This window comes from Ornithorhynchus anatinus, chromosome X5 (assembly GCF_004115215.2).
Source record: "Ornithorhynchus anatinus isolate Pmale09 chromosome X5, mOrnAna1.pri.v4, whole genome shotgun sequence".
NCBI lineage: Eukaryota > Metazoa > Chordata > Mammalia > Monotremata > Ornithorhynchidae > Ornithorhynchus > Ornithorhynchus anatinus.
This window is the reverse complement of record NC_041753.1, coordinates 28,036,924-28,055,276: the sequence shown is the minus strand read 5'-3', so window position 1 is coordinate 28,055,276 and position 18,353 is coordinate 28,036,924. Positions and strand designations below refer to the sequence as shown.

At 42.3% G+C, this 18,353-nt stretch overlaps 1 protein-coding gene across 3 annotated transcripts in view; it reads right to left on the bottom strand.

Annotated features, from left to right (window-relative positions):
• The window catches only part of DMXL1 (Dmx like 1), a 153,342-nt gene that overhangs the window by 79,161 nt on the left and 55,828 nt on the right, over positions 1–18,353 (bottom strand). For all 3 annotated transcript variants that reach the window (XM_029056093.2, XM_029056092.2, XM_039910825.1), the window contains 9 exons: positions 16,777–16,992; positions 13,596–13,846; positions 12,282–12,966; positions 9,789–9,910; positions 8,703–8,792; positions 8,465–8,567; positions 4,007–4,126; positions 3,229–3,450; positions 68–1,756 (listed from right to left, as the gene is read on the bottom strand). In XM_029056093.2, coding sequence (XP_028911926.1) covers positions 68–1,756; positions 3,229–3,450; positions 4,007–4,126; positions 8,465–8,567; positions 8,703–8,792; positions 9,789–9,910; positions 12,282–12,966; positions 13,596–13,846; positions 16,777–16,992 — 3,498 coding nt within the window. The remainder of the gene's footprint in view (positions 1–67; positions 1,757–3,228; positions 3,451–4,006; positions 4,127–8,464; positions 8,568–8,702; positions 8,793–9,788; positions 9,911–12,281; positions 12,967–13,595; positions 13,847–16,776; positions 16,993–18,353) is intronic.

Sequence of the window (18,353 nt, the reverse complement as noted above, 5' to 3'; positions counted from 1 at the left end):
ACACACCCACATACACACAAAACCAGAACCAAGAAACACAAAGCCGCCAAATCCAATTAAATTTTACCTTGACTTCGGTCTCTGCTTTCTCCAATATCAGTGGTGGTTGTCGCAATGGTGTCCGCCAAGGCCATCAGTGACATCTGCTCCATCCTGTTGAGTCCTGGCAAGCTCGAACGAAGCAAATGGCTCGAAAGAACCTGGGCGTGTTCAGGACCAAAGTAAGTCGGACCGTATTGAGAAAGATCGATGACCTCGGGTTTTACATCTTCTTCGTCTACCTCCAATACGTCGATATAGTCTGGTGTCGGGGCTGCGATCCGAAAGAGTTCGTCGTAATTTTCCCCAGGTACTTCCTTTGGTTTAGCCAAGGTACTCTTGTGGGGAGGCTTTTCCAGAGAATGTGAGCTGTCCTCATCTGCAGCGAGAAGAGCATAGAGAGGGAGGGGAGGAACGGAATCTATCTCTGTGTAATCCGTATTGTCTGTCCTGTGGAACGCCTGGGGGTCTCTTGTGGTGCTACCGCTGGCACTGATAGTGAGAGACCGGAGTCGGCGGTCGTGATTGGATTCAGACTCATTCAAAGCCACAACTTCCCCGGCGATACACTTGACCAAATGAGCCAGGATGGCCTTGGCTCTACGCACTCGGCCAAGATCCATGAGTTCCAAGAGCTGCAGTGGGTGATACTGAGGTAAAGTCGGGGACAGCACATGAGCCGCTTCGAAAAGCCCCGAATCTTCCATGTCCACAGTGAGATCGAATGCGGTTTTCTTGCCACAGATTTTCTGCGCGAGGCTGGTCGTGGATCTGGTCAGAGGTTTCTTTGGTGGGTGTAGGCCGGAACCGGACGAACTGCTCTGTTTCATTAAACTGACTAGAGAGGGGGTGCTCCCGCTACACGAATCTGCGACGACAGGCTCTTGTTTGGAAGCCGGCTGCCACTGAGAATAAACGTGCATTTCGCAGTCCATCCCCACAACGAGGATGCCATCGCGTACCCACGACAGAGAGACGGGGAACGGCGGCGATCCTTCTACAGACGAGATCAAGTCGACGCACCGCAGCAATACGAATTTGGAAAGACACGTGCCTTTGCTGTCTTCCCAGAGTGGAAGCGCCGAGCTCTCTTTCCCGCTCTGTTCCTGAATCCGCCCAGCCAGCTGTCCGTACATAAAGAGCTTGGGCCCGATTCCTACGGTCAGGATGTGCGAACCGTCCTCTCGAGACATCCAGTCTAAGTGAACCAAGTGCTTTGTGCTTGGCAAAATATTCTCTTTACCAGACAAATAAACCTCTTGCTTACTGTAAGTCACTAAATTGCTATCGATCCCAATGCCAGCATCCAGCATTACGTTCAGTTCATCTAAATGGATCGTCTGCTCCAGAATCCAACATGAGCCTCCTGTAGATTCACATTCAAAAATACTGACGTGCATCATAAAGCCTTGGGAAGATCTACTGTTAGTCGCCGTCTGCATGTATGCTACGGCTAAACGATTTGTGTGCGCGCAGCTAACTTCAATGGGCCTGCCGGGTATATTTACAACACTGCTACTGTGAAGTCCATCCTCGATGAGTAATGGCCATTCTTCCCAAATATACGTATCCATCGTGATTCCAGTACTCTCCGAAGTGACGGCTTCTTCGCTGGTCACTCTGCATCTCCAAAATCTCACCTTCTCATCTGAGCATGAGGTTGCCAGTAAATAAGGGGCACTACAAACAGGATATATTGAAGAGGAACTCAGATGCCCTGCAAGGAGAGCAAACCAAAAATTAATCTGGCCATAAAATAAGCCCTCCTGGACCTACATTTTTAATCAACTGAATTTTTATTCTTTGAGAAAGAAAAAAAAACCCAAAAACATAAAGCTCAAATTTATTCTGAGAGAAGCAGGCCAACACGAATGGCCTTCAGCTATAAACCTGAAGGAACAATTGCGATTTGAGATGTGGATAAAGAAAAACAGGGCTTTGCTGAACTTCCACATTTATACTGAAAGAAGGCAGAAAATGGGGACACTGCTTTAATTTCATAAATATTTCATTTTTATGCCAAATCAACAAGCATGAAACACGGCCAACAATAATCAAACTTCAAACGATGTTTTTTGGTACAGTGAGTATAAGGCAAAGCCTAAAATTAACATAATGTATTTTAAATGATGCAGATTGTATAAAGAATGAGAAATTATCAGATGTAGGGAACAACCGACAATGCAACAGATTAACTATCAAATGAATTGTTTTTAATGAGTTGATGCACTCCCTTTCCCATTTTCTTCCAGATCTCCTAAAATGTCAACAAAATTTGAGCCCCATTTGGAGCTGCTCAATTGTTTCCGCAACTATGTAGGTGTTTTTTTGTTTTTTTTAAAAAACAATAACTTTCATTAGAGTCGATCAAACAAACCCCTTTCAACACGAAATCGGAATAAGCTTCAAAGGCAGATACTGGGGTGCTGGTTTTCCATCCCCTTCATGTCCCAGAAGGACAGAAGTGAAAAGGCATTGAGTCTGATGAGCCTAAGCACTGGCTTTCTTAAAAAAAATAAACCTAAGGTGGAAGCCTAACAGTCGAATGGCTAAAATAAAAACAAAAAAACCCTTTAAATTTCATAGTAAAAATTGTGTAATAACACATATGTCTATTAAAATATCATTTAAGGTGAAATCAACCAATGGTCCATATATACATACCCGTATCCTTTGCCTCTAGACTGTAAGCTCGTTGTGAGCAGGGAATGTGTCTGTTACTTTGTTATACTGTACTTCCCCCAAGCACTTAGTACAGCACTCTGTACATAGTAAGTGCTCAAACCACTGATTGACTGATTTCCCCCATCTGTAGTTTATTGTAATACCCGTCTCCCTCTCTAGACTATAAGCTCCTTGAGGGCAGGGAATGTGTTTACCAATTCTGTTATATTGTATTCTCCCAAACACTTAGCACAGTGCTCTCCACACAGTACGCGCTCGCTAAATGTGACTGGTTGATTGATATTTATTGATTGCAGAGCATTATATCCAGCACTTGGGAGAGTACAATACCCTACAATCGATAGACATGATGCCAGCCCATAGGGAGTTTACAGAATGGAGGAGGAGACATTTATTCCTATTTCTTTGTGGTTTCAAAAGTGAAGATGAAAGTTCTATAGACAGACATTCTTTCTCGCATTCTAAAAGTTTTTACTTTTTTTTTTCTGCTTAGGAGTCACAAACCTGCTGATGGCTTAACACTGATTATTTCAACTCCTGCTGGTAAATTCAGCTCTTGGCTGTAAACCATTTCTGAAGAAAGTTTCAATTTGCTGGTACTCTGAAGGTTAGCTCTGCAAGCTTGATACTTCTGTACGAAAGGGGACTGGATCTTTTCTGGAGAAGAGGAATACACCTGTGCCTGTTGTAACAGTGCTTCGGGTACACTGCTGTCAAGCTTCTCATCTATTAGAATGGAGAACACGGTATATTAAAACATAAAAAGCTCCAGAATCTGTCATCAGAGAAGATCATCTTTAAAAACACGTCAAAAGGAAGTATTTCTTGATTATATATATTTAAAAAATGAATCATTGGACTGCAAGGAGGTTATGGAATCTTCATTCCTAGAAAATTTACAAAAAATCCTCCTTAGATAAAATAGGCTTCCATCTGCTTGGAGAGTATGGGCAGAACCTGATGTCCTCAAGATCGCTTCCTACTCTGGAATTCTAAGTAATTCAAAATTAACTCCCTCATGCTTCAAAAACAAAACACAAAAAAAGTACTGCAAAAGACTTCAATGTACTTGCTGACATGGAGGTAACTATATGAAAGTAATTGCAACAGTATACTTTGGGCAAGGCAATGCATGAACACTATTCTGAGACCATTAGCTGCCAATTCCACCAAATAGCTAGCTACATTAAAGGAGAAGAGCTTTAACAAATATGCCTCCTTTCACACATTTATTACTCACTATACTTTAAAATATAGTTTATACCAGAAAAAAAAAACCTACCCATTGAGACTGGAATGGATTTTAAGTGTAAATTCCACATATGTAGTAGCGAACGATTGTCTTGGGTGCACTCAATCACGATTAGGTAAAATTTTTCAGAAAATCCATCCGGTGGATTACCTGTTGGTATTAATGGAAGGTATGAGAATTTACTGACTATAGAAGACGTGTTTGAATAATCAGATAGTCCATGTATTCTCTTCTAATTCATCCTGCCGCAAATTAAATTTCAAAAAGAGCCAAAGGGCATAATTTAAAACCACTATTCATCTCTGTATATTTTCCAGAAATGTATTTTTTATGAAAAACAACAGACAAAGCAAATTTCACGAAAATCCAATCTTCTGCTACATACTGGAAAAAAGAGGTAAATTAAACTATTTCACAGGGATTGTGGTTATTTAGGAGATGCGCTTATCTCAATGTAGCTGTTTATTCAATGTTCCATTCAACACTTAAACCGTCTGGTTCATTTTGAGTAACTTAACGTTTTCAAAGTTACCAAAAATGAAGTTAATTTCATTCCACATGGATTTAACAGAAAACATGAATCAAACATCTTTAGTCAGTCACCAAATCCAACTGTTTCTAGCTTCGCGACATCTCCAGAATTTGTCCTTTCCTAGTCACCCGAATTGCTACCACACTGGTCCAAGCACTTGTTACGCCCAATCTCTCAGTTACTTCATCAGCCTCCTCACTGACATCCCTGCCTCCAGCGTCTCCCCACTCCAGGCCATAGTTCACTCTGCTTCACCTATAATTTTTCTAAAGAAAAAAAATAATAATTCTGCACACGTCTCCACACCTCAGAAATCTCCAATGGCACCCATCCACCATCTCCACATCAAGGAGAATAATTGTACTATTTGTTAATCAGGTTGAACACAATCCCTGTCTCACATGGGGCTCACAGTATAAGGAGGAGGAAGAACAGGCATTGAATCTCTACTTTACAAATGAGGAAATGGGCCCAGAGAAGTTAGGTGACTTGGCCAAGGTCACGTAATAGGCAAGGGGCTGAGTCAGGATTAGAACCCAGATCCTGACTCTCAGTCCTGTAATCCTCCTACTAGATCATGCTGCTTCTCACCTTATACGCTACAGTCCATATCCCTCAACTTGCAGGTACTCCCAACCTTTCACTACAGCCCTTACATACATATTTTTACACTCAGTTGCATCCCTACCTATAAATTATTTTAATGTCTGTCTCCCTGACTAGCTTGGTAAGCTCCTTGAGGGCAGGGATTGCAACTACTAGGCCTATTGCATTGCTGAGCCTTTAGGTCAGTGCTCTGAACAGAGTAAACATTCAATAAATACCACTGATTCTAGGGAGAATCAACCACATATTTTTAAGGTAATGACAACTACATTCATTTGATTCTTCAGGAAAGATGAAAATAGAAGAGAGGCAGCGTGGTCAAGTAGAAAGAGTAGGGCCCTGGGAGCTCCTGTCCCAACTTTTTCACTTATTTGCTCTCTGACCTTGGGCATGTTACTTAACATCTCTGTGCCTCAGTTCCTCATCTGTAAAATGGAAACAAAATATCTATTCTCCATTCCTCGCGAGCACCTCGTGGAATTGGAACTGAATCAAATCTACTTGTATCTTCCCCAGCGCTTAGCACGGAGTGCTTAATAAATACCAATCGATTGTATTTATCAAGCACTTACTGTGTGCAGAGCACTGTACTGAGCGCTCAGGAGGTACAGTGGTCTGCACGCAGTAAGCGCTCAATAAATACGATTGAATGAATGAACGGGTGAGTACACTATAACAGAGTTGTTATTCTGAAGCTTTTGCTGCAGATTTCCTCTTAGCTGCAACAGGAAGGCATTCCATTATCTATGGGCCACAATTATCTACCTGTACGGTGCACACCAAACTAGGCAATAGCCTCAAAAACACTCCTGCCCCAGAATACACTTTATGAAGTTACAAAGGATGATATCTTTGCGAAGCAGCATGGCCTGGTAGATACAGCCTGGGCCTGGGAGTCAGAAGGATCTGGGTTAATAATGTTGGTATTTGTTAAGCGCTTACTATGTGCAGAGCACTTTTCTAAGCGCTGGGGTAGATACAGGGTAATCAGGTTGTCCCACTTGAGGCTCACAGTCTTCATCCCCATTTTACAGATGAGGGAACTGAGGCACAGAGAAGTGAAGTGACTTGCCTACAGTCACACAGCTGACAAGTGGCAGAGCTGGGAGTCGAACCCATGACCTCTGACTCCGAAGCCCAGGCTCTTTCCACTGAGCCACCCTGTGTCTCCAGCACCTGTCTGCTGTGACCTTGAGAAGTCACTAAACTCCTCTGTGCCTCACCTACCTCATCTGTAAAATGGGGATTGAGACTGTGAGCCCAACGTGGGACATGGACCGTGTCCAACCTGGTTGGCTTGTACCTACCCCGGCACCTAATACAGTGCCTGGCATGTAGTGAAGTGCTTAATAAATACCACTCACAAAAAGATTCCCTATACTAAAGCCACAATCAGAAATGATCAATTTTCTTCTACTTCTGCCATCTCGAGTTAATGAAAAATTGAGTGGAATGTTTCCATGGAATTTCAGCATAAAAAGTGACAGACAATTTGATGCATGGAATAATGGTGACCAAAAAAATCATCAGAAACCCAGAACAATTCCTTAGGTTATTTTTTTCCAAACAATATCATTTCTCGAGGAACTGAGGGCTAGGAACTGAAATCAATCAATGTTAATTGGATGCCGAGAGCACTGTACTAAATCCTCGGAGACTATAATAAAAGTAGGTAGACACGATCCCTGCTGTCAGTGAATTTACAATTTAGGGTGGTAAGCGCTTTGGCTAGTACAACAATAGCAAAACAGAAGGGGATACTTTTTTATGCTATTTCTTAAGCACTTATTATGTGTCTAACATTGGTCTGAGCGCTGGGAGAGGTGTGAGTTTATCAGGTTGGACAAAGTCCCTGCCCCGCATGGGGCTCAGAGTCTAAGTTAGGAGGGATAACAGACATTACATCTCCATTTTACAGTTGAAGAAACTTAGGCACAGAGAATTTAAGTGACTTGCCTAAGGTCACACATCAAGCAACTGCCAAGCAGAGATTAGAACCCAGGTCCTTCTAACTGGGCTGGCAGACCCTTGCTCTCTCCACTGGGCCACGCTGCTTCCTTCCACGAAGGAAGAGGTTTCAGAGAGGGCGGGGGTGGTAAGGTTGGAGGTTTCCCCCTTCTGGGGGGCTGAAGGACCCACCTGATCATTTTGTTGACTGAGTTGCTTGAAAATTTGCTTGAAAATTGAAAATTAATGACAGACCAATAGGCTGTTTAGACTGAAAACTAAACTGTTTAGACTCTAGACTTCACGCTTCTCCTCTAGACTGTGGGTGGAGAACATAAGGTGTCTACCAACTCTGTTACAGAGTACTCTCCCGAGTGCTTAGTACAGTGCTCCGCACACCATAAGCCCTCAAAAAATACTACTAATTGATTGTTTGATTTTCAACAACCTTCCTTCTACTTCACTACTTAGAACACAAATAATAGTAGCATCATAAAGTTCCTTAGGCTATTGTGGCAACTGCTACAGTTATCACACTCTGGAACGGCTACCATCATCACACACCTATTTGAACACAGAGATAAGCAGAAATGACAGATTTCACAAAAAACTACATAAAAAGCAATGGCTAAGAACTGTTAGAAAGAGACAAAAAATTATAAATGATCTTTGAAGTGGTACACTTCAGAATAGGGGGAAAAAAATCGGTAGAAAGCGTACAATGAAAGCAGGGAACCAATTAAGGTGGGCAAGAGGCAGGAGTTGTTTCAATTACTTTAGGTCTACAATCTAATTTCTTCAAGTACTTAGTACAGGGCTCTGAACACAGTAAGTGCTCACTAAATAAGTACCATTGGTTCTTTTATTGATTCTGTTTATTGTACAAAATAATGCACTTCAATACATGATTTTTTTTTTGGTGGAAAACTATTCCTGTGAGGAACACAGAATGAAGAGTCTAATAGAGCCAAACTAGACCTCAGAAGTATCACTGTCTTGGGTTATAAGACCAAGTAAGGACCCTTTGTCCTTCACTATTCCTTCACGTAACCTTTAAAGAGTGGTTAATAAGAGGATTAAGATGCAGAATTTAATATAAAGTTGTGTCTTAGTGAAGCAACTAAAATAAGGCAAGTATTTAAAATGTGAGAGCAACTGAAACATTGTGAAACAGTTTTTCCAATTGAGTATAGTTTCTTAACAGTCAACATTTTCTATTTCACAGAGTCCTTAGCATGTGCTTCTTCTAAATTCAGCATTCCCTTGCAGTCGAAGAAAGGGGATTGATGCTCTTTACCAGTTTTGGTAATGAACCAATCCCTGCTTCCCCCACATCTGCACGTAAAAGGAAATTTGATAGCATTCTCCAAAATTTCATTCACCGTAACATTTTTTGCCTTTACCGGAGTCTGATAAAATGCTGTCCTTTGCTGGCCTTTTCTTCTCTTGATTATTCAAAATGAAGTCTTCTTGAAAAACATGAAGAAGCTGTGTTTTTCTGCCATGCTGAATGTAAATAAACAAAATAAGTTGATGACCCAAATACGTGGTTGCATATATATATGCACACACAATAAATATATATACACACAATCTGACATAGGCATATACGTATATATTATAGAGGGAGAGGATACTTACGAGTTCTGTAATAGCATCTAACTCTATAATGCATCCGGGTCTTGCTGTTGATTGCTGACTTACAATGTTAAATACTTCACCAACATATTTCTGTTTTAAAAAGGGGAATATTTTCTTAGTGTGAGAACAAATGAAAACAATGTTACAACTTATAATAATGGAACTGCTTGTCAATGAGTAATCACTGTAACAATGACACAAAGCAAATGAACTATATATGTACTATTTTTTTAAGAGGAAAAAATTTAAGGACAAGGAGACAAAATAGCATTACTTGGGATGGAAACCAGATATTTCGCTAGTTCTGTCAAGAGATTACTGTATGATACTACCTGCATACCATACTAATTATATTGCTATTCTGGTTGGCTGCCATGGTTAACACAGCTCGTATTTCTAACCTTTGAAAGACACAACAGGGATATCCTTTTTCTCTTAAAATGGCATAAGCGAATTCAGAAGGTTTCTCTCATTTATCCCAAGTCATAATTGTTTCTGATAGGTAATGCTGATTTTATTAGTCATTCACCTGTGTTCCCTCACTTTCTCTGTATATAATTGCCAATCTGTCTACCTTTCTTCCTACAAGAGACTGCTAGTTCCGTGTGTGTGTGTTTTAAGGGGGAGGAAAAACTCACATTTTATACTTTTTCCTGCATCCCCAAGCACCCATTGGTCTAATAAAATGTCATCAATACTTGAATAGAAAAGAGTTCTGAAATACTACTTTGTCATGAGAGAAGCAGTGTGGCCCAGTGGATACAGCATGGACCTGAGAGTCAGAAGGACCTGCGTTCTAATGTTGACTTCGCCACTTGTCTGCTGTGTAACCTTGGGGAAGCCACTTCACTTCTCTGAGCCTCAGTTACCCAATCTGTTAAACTGGAATTAAGACTGTGAGCCCAATGTAGGGCGGGGACTGTGTCTAACCTGAATAACTTGTATCTACCCCAGCGCATAGAACAGTGCCTGGCACATGGTAAGCACTTAAATACCATAAAAAAAGAGTTAACATAAGCCTAATCAATTTTACTGTATGTATTAAATGAATATTAAATATTTAAAAGTTACAGTTATTTCACTTACAGAAATTTCAGGGTTAGACAGTTCACATAAAAGTTTTTTGGCATCAGTCACAGCTTCATATAATCTCAGATACTGTCCATCACTTGCCACAAAGCAAGCACTAGGAGAGTTGCAGTATGCACCTATAAAAATGTTTAGGAACATTTTAGATCACTTTAAACATAGAAATAAAATCCTTACACTTAAGAACAATTTTAATGTCATCATTAGAATGGCCTGGACTCAAAAATGTTTTCAATACCCATAAGTAAAATCAAAGAAAAATTGAAAGTAAACATGTATCCATTTGTATTCCCTCACAAATAATATTAGATCAGGTTTTAAAAAAATCTGTTAGCAGCACTATTCTTTCCTAAAAAAGTGTGATTGCATAACATCCTTGAGATATCTCATTTGTCATCCACGTAAAAGCCAAGAATCATAACGCTATCATAGGACTGACTGAACTAAATAATGCCAAACATCATAAGGGGCCAAGGTCTAAGAGAAATCATGCTAGGAAAAAAAAAAAAACAGTCCTATGGAAGCATGGCCTTTTAACACTGAGAAGCGAGTGAAACGTGATACTGAACCACCTATTTCTGAAAACTGAGAAGCAGAATGGCCTAATGGATAGAGACTGGGAGGCAGAAAGACCTGGGTTCTAATCCCAGCTCTGCCACTTGTCTGCTTTGTGACCTTGGGCAAGTCATTTAACTTCTCCATGCCTCAGGTACCTCACTGGTAAAATGGGATTAAGACTGTGAGTCCCGTGTGGGACATGGACTGTGTTCAACCTAAGTAACATGCATCTGCCCCAGTGCTTAGTATAGTGCCTGGCACACAGCAAGTGCTTAATTTATTCAATCATATTTATTGAGCGTTTACTGTGTGCTTAGCACTGTGCTAAGCACTTGGAGGGCACAATTCTGCAATAGAAGCAATCCCTGCCCACACCGGGGCTTTACTATATATGTATATATATGTACTATATATATATATAGATACACACACACATATCTGCAAGGTTTAACAAGTTTTACAGCTACATAAAAACCCCTACTACCCTGATTAATATCATGTCAACTGTTTCCAAGGGCCAAGCGAACGCCACTGACAATTGAAGATAGAACTGACTTTCAAGTGCACTGTCTTCAATTACGACTGCCTCTCTAAATTCTGAGCCGTGGAGGGCAAAGTCTTGATTGCTAATTTTTCATTTGAAAACCTCTGCTCAAAATGAAGCCTCTCCCACTCCCTAGCACTAATTCACTCTCACCTAGGGGAGCTAGACTGCCATCTGCTGCTTCCCAGCTGCCAATCTGTTGGAGACCCGTATTAGCAACCACTGATTTTTTGTTTGTTTGTTTTCTATCCATTTATCTCTCTGCAGCACTCCCCTCCATACAGTCTTAAAGTTACGTAAGTGAAAGGCACATATTTCAGTAGAAGCAATAGCATTAACCGAGAGCTTTCCAGGTGCAGAGCACTGAACTAAGCACTGTGAGAGAACCCACAGGTGGGAACTAGACACGGTCCCTGTCCTAGGGGAAGAGGCGAGGCGAGCGCTCAACAAATGCAATGATAATAATAATAATTATGGTAATTGTTAAGCGCTTACTATGTGCCAGCCACTGTTCTAAGCGCTGGGGTGGATACAGGGTAGACTGCATTCAAGATCATTAAGGGTGACAGAGCCCATGGTTACTAACAAGAGGTGTTTACCTTCTCCATAAGTTACTAAAAGGGGACTGTGAAAGCTCTCCCTTATTTTTTGCTCAACTCAAAAATTATGGCCATGTCTAAGCCACTTAATTCCAGTGGTTCCCTACCAGAGCTCTGGGAAGTCACCAGAGGGCATTTGGAATTCACCTCACCCGACAGCACTTGCGCACAAATCTGTAATTTATTTATATTCATGCCTCTCTCTCCCTCTAGACTGTAAACTCCTTGTGGGCAGGGAACGGGTCTACCGACTCTGTTGTATCGTACTCTCCCAAGCGCTTAGTACAGTGCTCTGCACATAGTGAGTGCTCAATAAATGCCATTGATCGACTGATTACCAAGCACCCTTGGGACGTAGAGAAGAGATTCACCACCCTCCGGTGGATTAGAACAGTGCTTGGAACATAGTAAGCACTTAAATACCATCATTATTATTATTATTATTATTCAAACATGCTGGATCAGGTTTATGCCAGATTCCAAGAGAGAATTACCAATCACTTCCCAGGTGGCAACGATTGATACTTTTGCACTTCCTGAATGCATCTCTTTTAAAACCATATGGGGAAAATGCCACATAAGGAATAAAAAGCTTAATATAGGGAAAAAAAAATCAGTTTTTCAGTGAAAAGGTTTCAGTATGAAACTTTACATATTCATTTTGCTATTGAATCCCTTTCAGTTAACACCATCTTGACTCATGCTGCATGCAATTATTCGCTCTTTTAAGCATTTGAATGTTCGAATACTTCAATGGGGAAAAAGAAAAAAAAAAATCAGAATGCTCACCTAAGCAGTAACTAGGTATAAGTGTAGGCAGCCACGCGACATTGGAAAAGGCTGAAACGTGAAGGGAATTAATCCGCGCCAGCTCGGAAACGCCACCGGAAAAGGACAACGGCCCAACTGGATCGACTCTCCAAAGAATCAGCTCGCTATAAACCGCATTGGGGTCCTGGAACGTTACGTCTCTGGTGCCTCGATTCTGGCGTCCCACAGTCGACTCCTCGGGATTCAAAGCACTGTACGGTTGTTTTAGGTCATCGACATCTGGCGTCCGTAAGGCGTTGTGGTGCGATGTCGTCAGCAGCAGCGGTAACACCGAGTGGCAAGCCAGGTCGTTAAGATGGAAGCGGTGTCCGCAGTATCTGGACTTGTGGGAAATACTGAGCACTGTGGAAAACGCAGACTCCTCTGCAAAACTGACTAGCCACTGATTCAAAGATCCGTCCGCGTGCTTTGAGATCATCATGACGTTCGGAGTGAAGATGCTTAACTTTAAGCTGTTGGCCGATTTACCGTGACCGGAAGAGATGAGCATTGACGTAGACCGCGTGAGACCACAGGGCTTCTGTCTGCCCTGTTGAATCGCCAGATCCACATTCTTAGTACAGGCATACATCACTATGCTTCTGCAAAGGGAGTTTGCATCACCAGTGGGAAAGGCTACCGGAATTCTGGAGGCAAAGGACACCTAGATATAAGAAAGACATTCTGCATAAGAATGAGCCAAGGGCCTGTTACCAGATGGATGGCAATGATAATAATTATGGTATTTATTTGTTAAGCGCTGGGGTGGAAACAAGAAAATCGGGTTGGACACGGTCCGTGTCCCATGTGGGGCTCACATTCTCAATCCTCATTTTACAGATGAGGGAACTGAGACCCAGAGAAGCCACATGACTGGCTCAAGGTCACACGGCAGACAAGTGGCAGAGCCGGGATTAGAACCCATGACCTTCTGACTCCCAGGCCCGTGCTCTATCCACTATGCCAAGCTGTTTCTCGATAATTACGGTGCTTGTTAAGCGCTTTACGACGCGCCAAGCACCATTCTAAGCACTGGGGTAGATTCGAGTTAATCAGGTTGGAGACAGTCCCACACAGGGTTCATTTTCCAGATGAGATGCCTGAGGCCCAGAGAAGTGAAGCGACTTGCCAAAGGTCACACAGCAGACATGTGGCAGAGCCGGGATCAGAACCCATGACCTTCTGACTCCCAAGTCCGTCCTCTATCCACTAGGCCACGCTGCTTCTCAACTAACTGACCGATCGACTAGGCTACTGATAAATGGGCAGCTTGGCCCAGGAAATTGACAGTACCTGAACCTGACGAAACATGCCAGGCTGGTATTCATCCAGCCAATCCACGTGCCAAACCAGCAGAGAACCATCCACGGGATGAATACTGAAAAGCATGTCTGCGTTTTTACTCCATTCGGCCAGAAGCAATTCGATCTCTTGATCGATAATGGCAGAAGGCAGGGAAACAAGGCCTGAACTTTGGACGGTTTTCTCACTACTCAACTCCTTCTCGTGATTTGTTTTTGGATCATCAGGGTTGTCATCTGTTTCTAAAAGGGAAAAAAAAAGCAAACCAAATGGTAAACGAATGCTGCCAAATGACTCGGATTCAAGTAAAACTTCCAATTGTCTAAATACGTTCAAATGCTGAAAAACTGGATAAACTCTGTTGTAACGAGGGAGTGGAACCCTTATTAAAATGGTCATGCTATGCGTGAGGCATATAAAATGCGTTCATAAAAAGTCATTTTAAAGCTAGATTCACATTGCCTATATAATTGTAAACACATTTAAAGAAACTCAAATGAAGTCCAAATGCTTTAATTCCTAAAGTTACAATTATTGGTACTCGCAGAAGTTCAGTTCTTTTACACCTCTAAATTTCGGTGAACACCCTTTAGTTTTAAATGTTTAACAAGGATAAAACAAAACAAAAAAAATCTAGAAAACTGTGGAAGCATCAATTGCCATTAATCAATGTAAAACAGTCCTAACAAGACCCCCCCCCCACTTGCATTCTTTAGTTTTCAAATAAGATGTGACCTTGAATTTTCTAATATTATATTTACTCACAATCACCACCTCCTTATAATTCTGCCCCTTCCTCCCCCCACCCCCAATTTTTGAACAGGAAATGAGACATTTTGTATCATTTACAATGACATCAGCCCCTTGTAGGTTTAGGCAAAGCAGAAGGGTCAGAATGCATAAGAGCCACAAGACAGAGGTTCACACCAGGGAAGGGTCTTCTCTGAAATGGACATGCAAGCCGGGGGGAGAGAGGAAAAAAGGAGAAAATAAGGGTTGGGGGGGAGGGGTCCAAACCCTTAAATTTCCCTCTAGACTGTAAGCTCCTTGTTGGGCAGAAAACCTGTCTACCAACTCTGCTGTACAGTTCTCTCCCAAGTGCTTAGCACAGTGCTGTCTGCAGCAAGCGCTTAAGAAATACCACTTACTGATACGAACACAAATAATTCTTCTAACAGTCATGGCGACGGGGAACGGGTAAGGAGAAAGGCTATCTGCCTATTTGTGCTAAAACATAGGAAGCAGAAGCAGCATAGCTTAGTGGATAGAGCACAGGCCTGGGAGTCAGAAGGTTATGGGCTCTAATCCAGACTCCGCCACTTGTCTGCAGCGTGACCCCGGGCGAGTCACTTTGCTTCTCTGGGCCTCAGTTACCTCAGCTGTGAATGGGGATTAAGACGATGAGCCCCATGTGGGACAGGGACTGTGTCCCACCTGATTTGCTTGTATCCACTCTTGCGCTTAGTACAGTGCCTGGCACATACTAACAGCTTAACAAATACCACAATTATTATTATACTTTATTAAGTGCTTCAGATGACTCAACAGAAGGGCAAAGGACGATGCTGTTGAGGACAAGGGCATCCCGGAGACCCTAAGCCTGGCCCTGACAACCTCTCGCTTATATCCCTTATTTGGCCCAGTGTAAAGATCGGCAGCACGAGATGTTTGGGTTCTGGTAAAACCTCTCTTGAAGAAAAACCCGCAATGGATCATGTCCCCCATTTCTTCCCAAACCGTAGGATGGTGCATCCAAACAGGCTCATATAATCGAGCTAACCTTCCCTAATTGCCGAACAATGTCTCAGCCAAAAGGTGGAATGAAAACATGCACCACGGTAGACAGTGGAGAGTTTAGTACAGGTGTATACAAATAGTGCATTACAGAATCATGTGCTTTAGAGAGGCAGCGTGGCCTAGTGGGAAGAGCATGGGCCCGGGAGTAACAGGATCTAGGTTCGAATCTCGGCTCTGCCACTTGTCTGCTGTGTGACCCTGAGCAAATCGCTTCACTTCTCTGGGCCTCAGTTACCTCAGTTGTAAAATGGGGATTATTACTATGAGCCCCATTTGGGACTGAGACTGTGTTCCAATGGATTATTTTGTATCTTCCCCATATGGCACATAGTAAGCATCTAAACATCATTAAAAAAAATCACTTGGTGATGTGCAATACTTTGTAATTTTTATTCATTCAATCATATTTATTGAGCGCTTACTGTGTGCAGAGCACTGTACTAAGCACTTGTGTGGGTACAACAATAAAGAGACCTTTCCCACCCACAACAAGCTTACAGTTTAGAGGGGGAGACAGAAAGACATAAATAGATATATTACAGATATGTACTTAAGTGCTTTGGGGCAAGGAGGGGGATGAATAAAGGGAGCAAGTCACGGTGACGCAGAAGGGAATGGGGGAAGAGGAAAGGAGGGCTTAGTCAGGGAAAGCCTTTTGGAAGAGATGTGCCTTCAATAAGGCTTTGAAGCAGGAAATTATCTTTCGGATTTGAGGTGGGAGAGAGTTCCAGGCCAGAGGCAGGACGTGGGTGTGGGTGAGGGGTCGTCGGCGAGGCAGATGAGATCGATAGAGAAGCAGCGTGGCTTAGTGGAAAGAACATGGACTTGGGAGTCAGAGGTCGTGGGTTCTAATCCTGTGGCTGCCACTTGTCTGCTGTGTGACCTTGGGTAAGCCACTTAACTTCTCTGGGCCTCAGTTACCTCATCTATAAAATGGGGATTAAGACGGTGAGCCCCCCGTGGGACAACCTGCTTACCTTGTATCTTCCCCAGCGCTCAGAACTGTGCTGGGCACATAATAAGCGAAAATGAATACCATCATTATTATTTGTTTATTTAGTATGTACAGTGAGAAGGTAGGTATTAGAACAGCACTTCACTTCTCTGTGCCTCAGTTACCTCAACTGTAAACTGGGGATTATTACTGTAAGCCCCATTTGGGACTGGGACTGTGTCCAACTGGATTATTTTACATCTACTCCGGTGTGTACTTACAGCGTCGGGCACACAGAAGGCATCTAAACACCATTAAGAAAAAAAAAATCACTTGAAGTGCAATAGTTTGTAATTTTAAACTGTAAATCAAGATGTCTCTGCAATATACCCATTTAAATCAAACTACTTCCGACCATCTTTCTCTTTCTTGAGCTGTTACCTTCGTCAGATTTGCCATCTGCGAACTGATTAGATTCTTCCGTACTGGCCTCAGGAGACTGTTGTTCGAAACTCTTTTTCAGTTGCTGTAAAAACACTTCCATCGACAAAGTGAAATGCAATTCTTTATTGTTCAGCCAGTGCACTACAAAAGGCCCACTCTTCTCTTCATTTTCACTGAGACTCAAAGATGTGATAGAAGGGAGCAGAGGAATGTCTGCAATCCAAACACAAAAACAAACACGCCATGCGATTTTTCAGATCAAGCATTTTTTTTCCCCCTAAATCAAGTGTTTGATCAAAGCTAAGTCAGGGGTTCAAAATTATTGACAGACGGGTTCCTGAATCCCCATTTTCTACTGTCACCATACTCGGCAGCCGACAGAAAAAAGCGAAATGCTTCTGAACCATTACATAACAGGTGAATATCCTTTTTGTTGGGTTCTCTGCTTTGATTTCCCTAATGCTATTGGACCTCGAGTCTTCCTTCAACCAAAGAAATGTTAAAATAACAACCTCTGCCAATTTCGGAATGGGACTGTTAAATTTATTCTTGGTTAGTATCAAAATACGTACTGGATTTTCTCTTGTGAAATAGTCTATGAACACCCGGCTATGAGCCTAACTGACTGATGCAGTACCAGCCCCTGGGAGTGAAGGTCATGGGTTCTAATCCTGACTGTCACTTGTCTGCCGCGTGACCTTGGGCAAGTCACTTCCCTTCTCTGGGCCTCAGGTACCTCATCTGGAAGATGGGGATTGAGACTGTGAACTCCACGGGGGACAGGGACTGTGTCCAACCCGATCTGCTTATATCTGCTTATATCCACCCCAGCGTTTAGTACAGCGCACACGGTAAGCACTTAATACCATAATCATTATTATTCTAAGCAGGGGAGTGGCTTTAGGGGACGATGCTTCCTACAAGCTTGTCCGCTCCTCGGGGGCAAGGCAGCATGCCTACCAACTCTACTGTCCTCTCCCAAGTACTTAGTACAGAGCACTGCGCACACAGGCGTTCAATAAATACCACTGATAGATTTTTTTAAGGGCAAAGCTGTACTTGAGCATTTACTTTAGTGTCTAATTATGTGCTTCACATGTCAAGAGCAGATGTTTCTTCAGTGCTGTAGATGGAGCTGCTGTAGATGGAGCTGCCTCTTTACTACTAAGCACTAGATACCGTTTATTCTCACTTCAGATGACACAGCCAATAAAAACAAAGAAGAGAAATAAAGGAAAAAATAAAACCGAAAGTTTTCAAACGAAAGCCATTTAAAAAAAACTAACCTTAAAAATGAGCATCATCTATAACCTTGAATCTCTAAATGCGTTTCTGCCTCTGCCTCACTAGATCAATGTATGCATCAACAACTTTGGAGAACCAGAGCTCAAGAGCTTCAAGGAATCACTACTCAGCCACTGAATCCTAAAAATCCCCACCTCTGCTCTATTAGGGTTTAGTGGACAGTGCATGAGCTTGGGAGTGAGAAGATCTGGGTTCTAATCTCACTACTGCTTTATTCTTGAGCAAGTCGTTGAACTTCTCTGAGCCTCAGTTCCCTTATCTGCAAAATG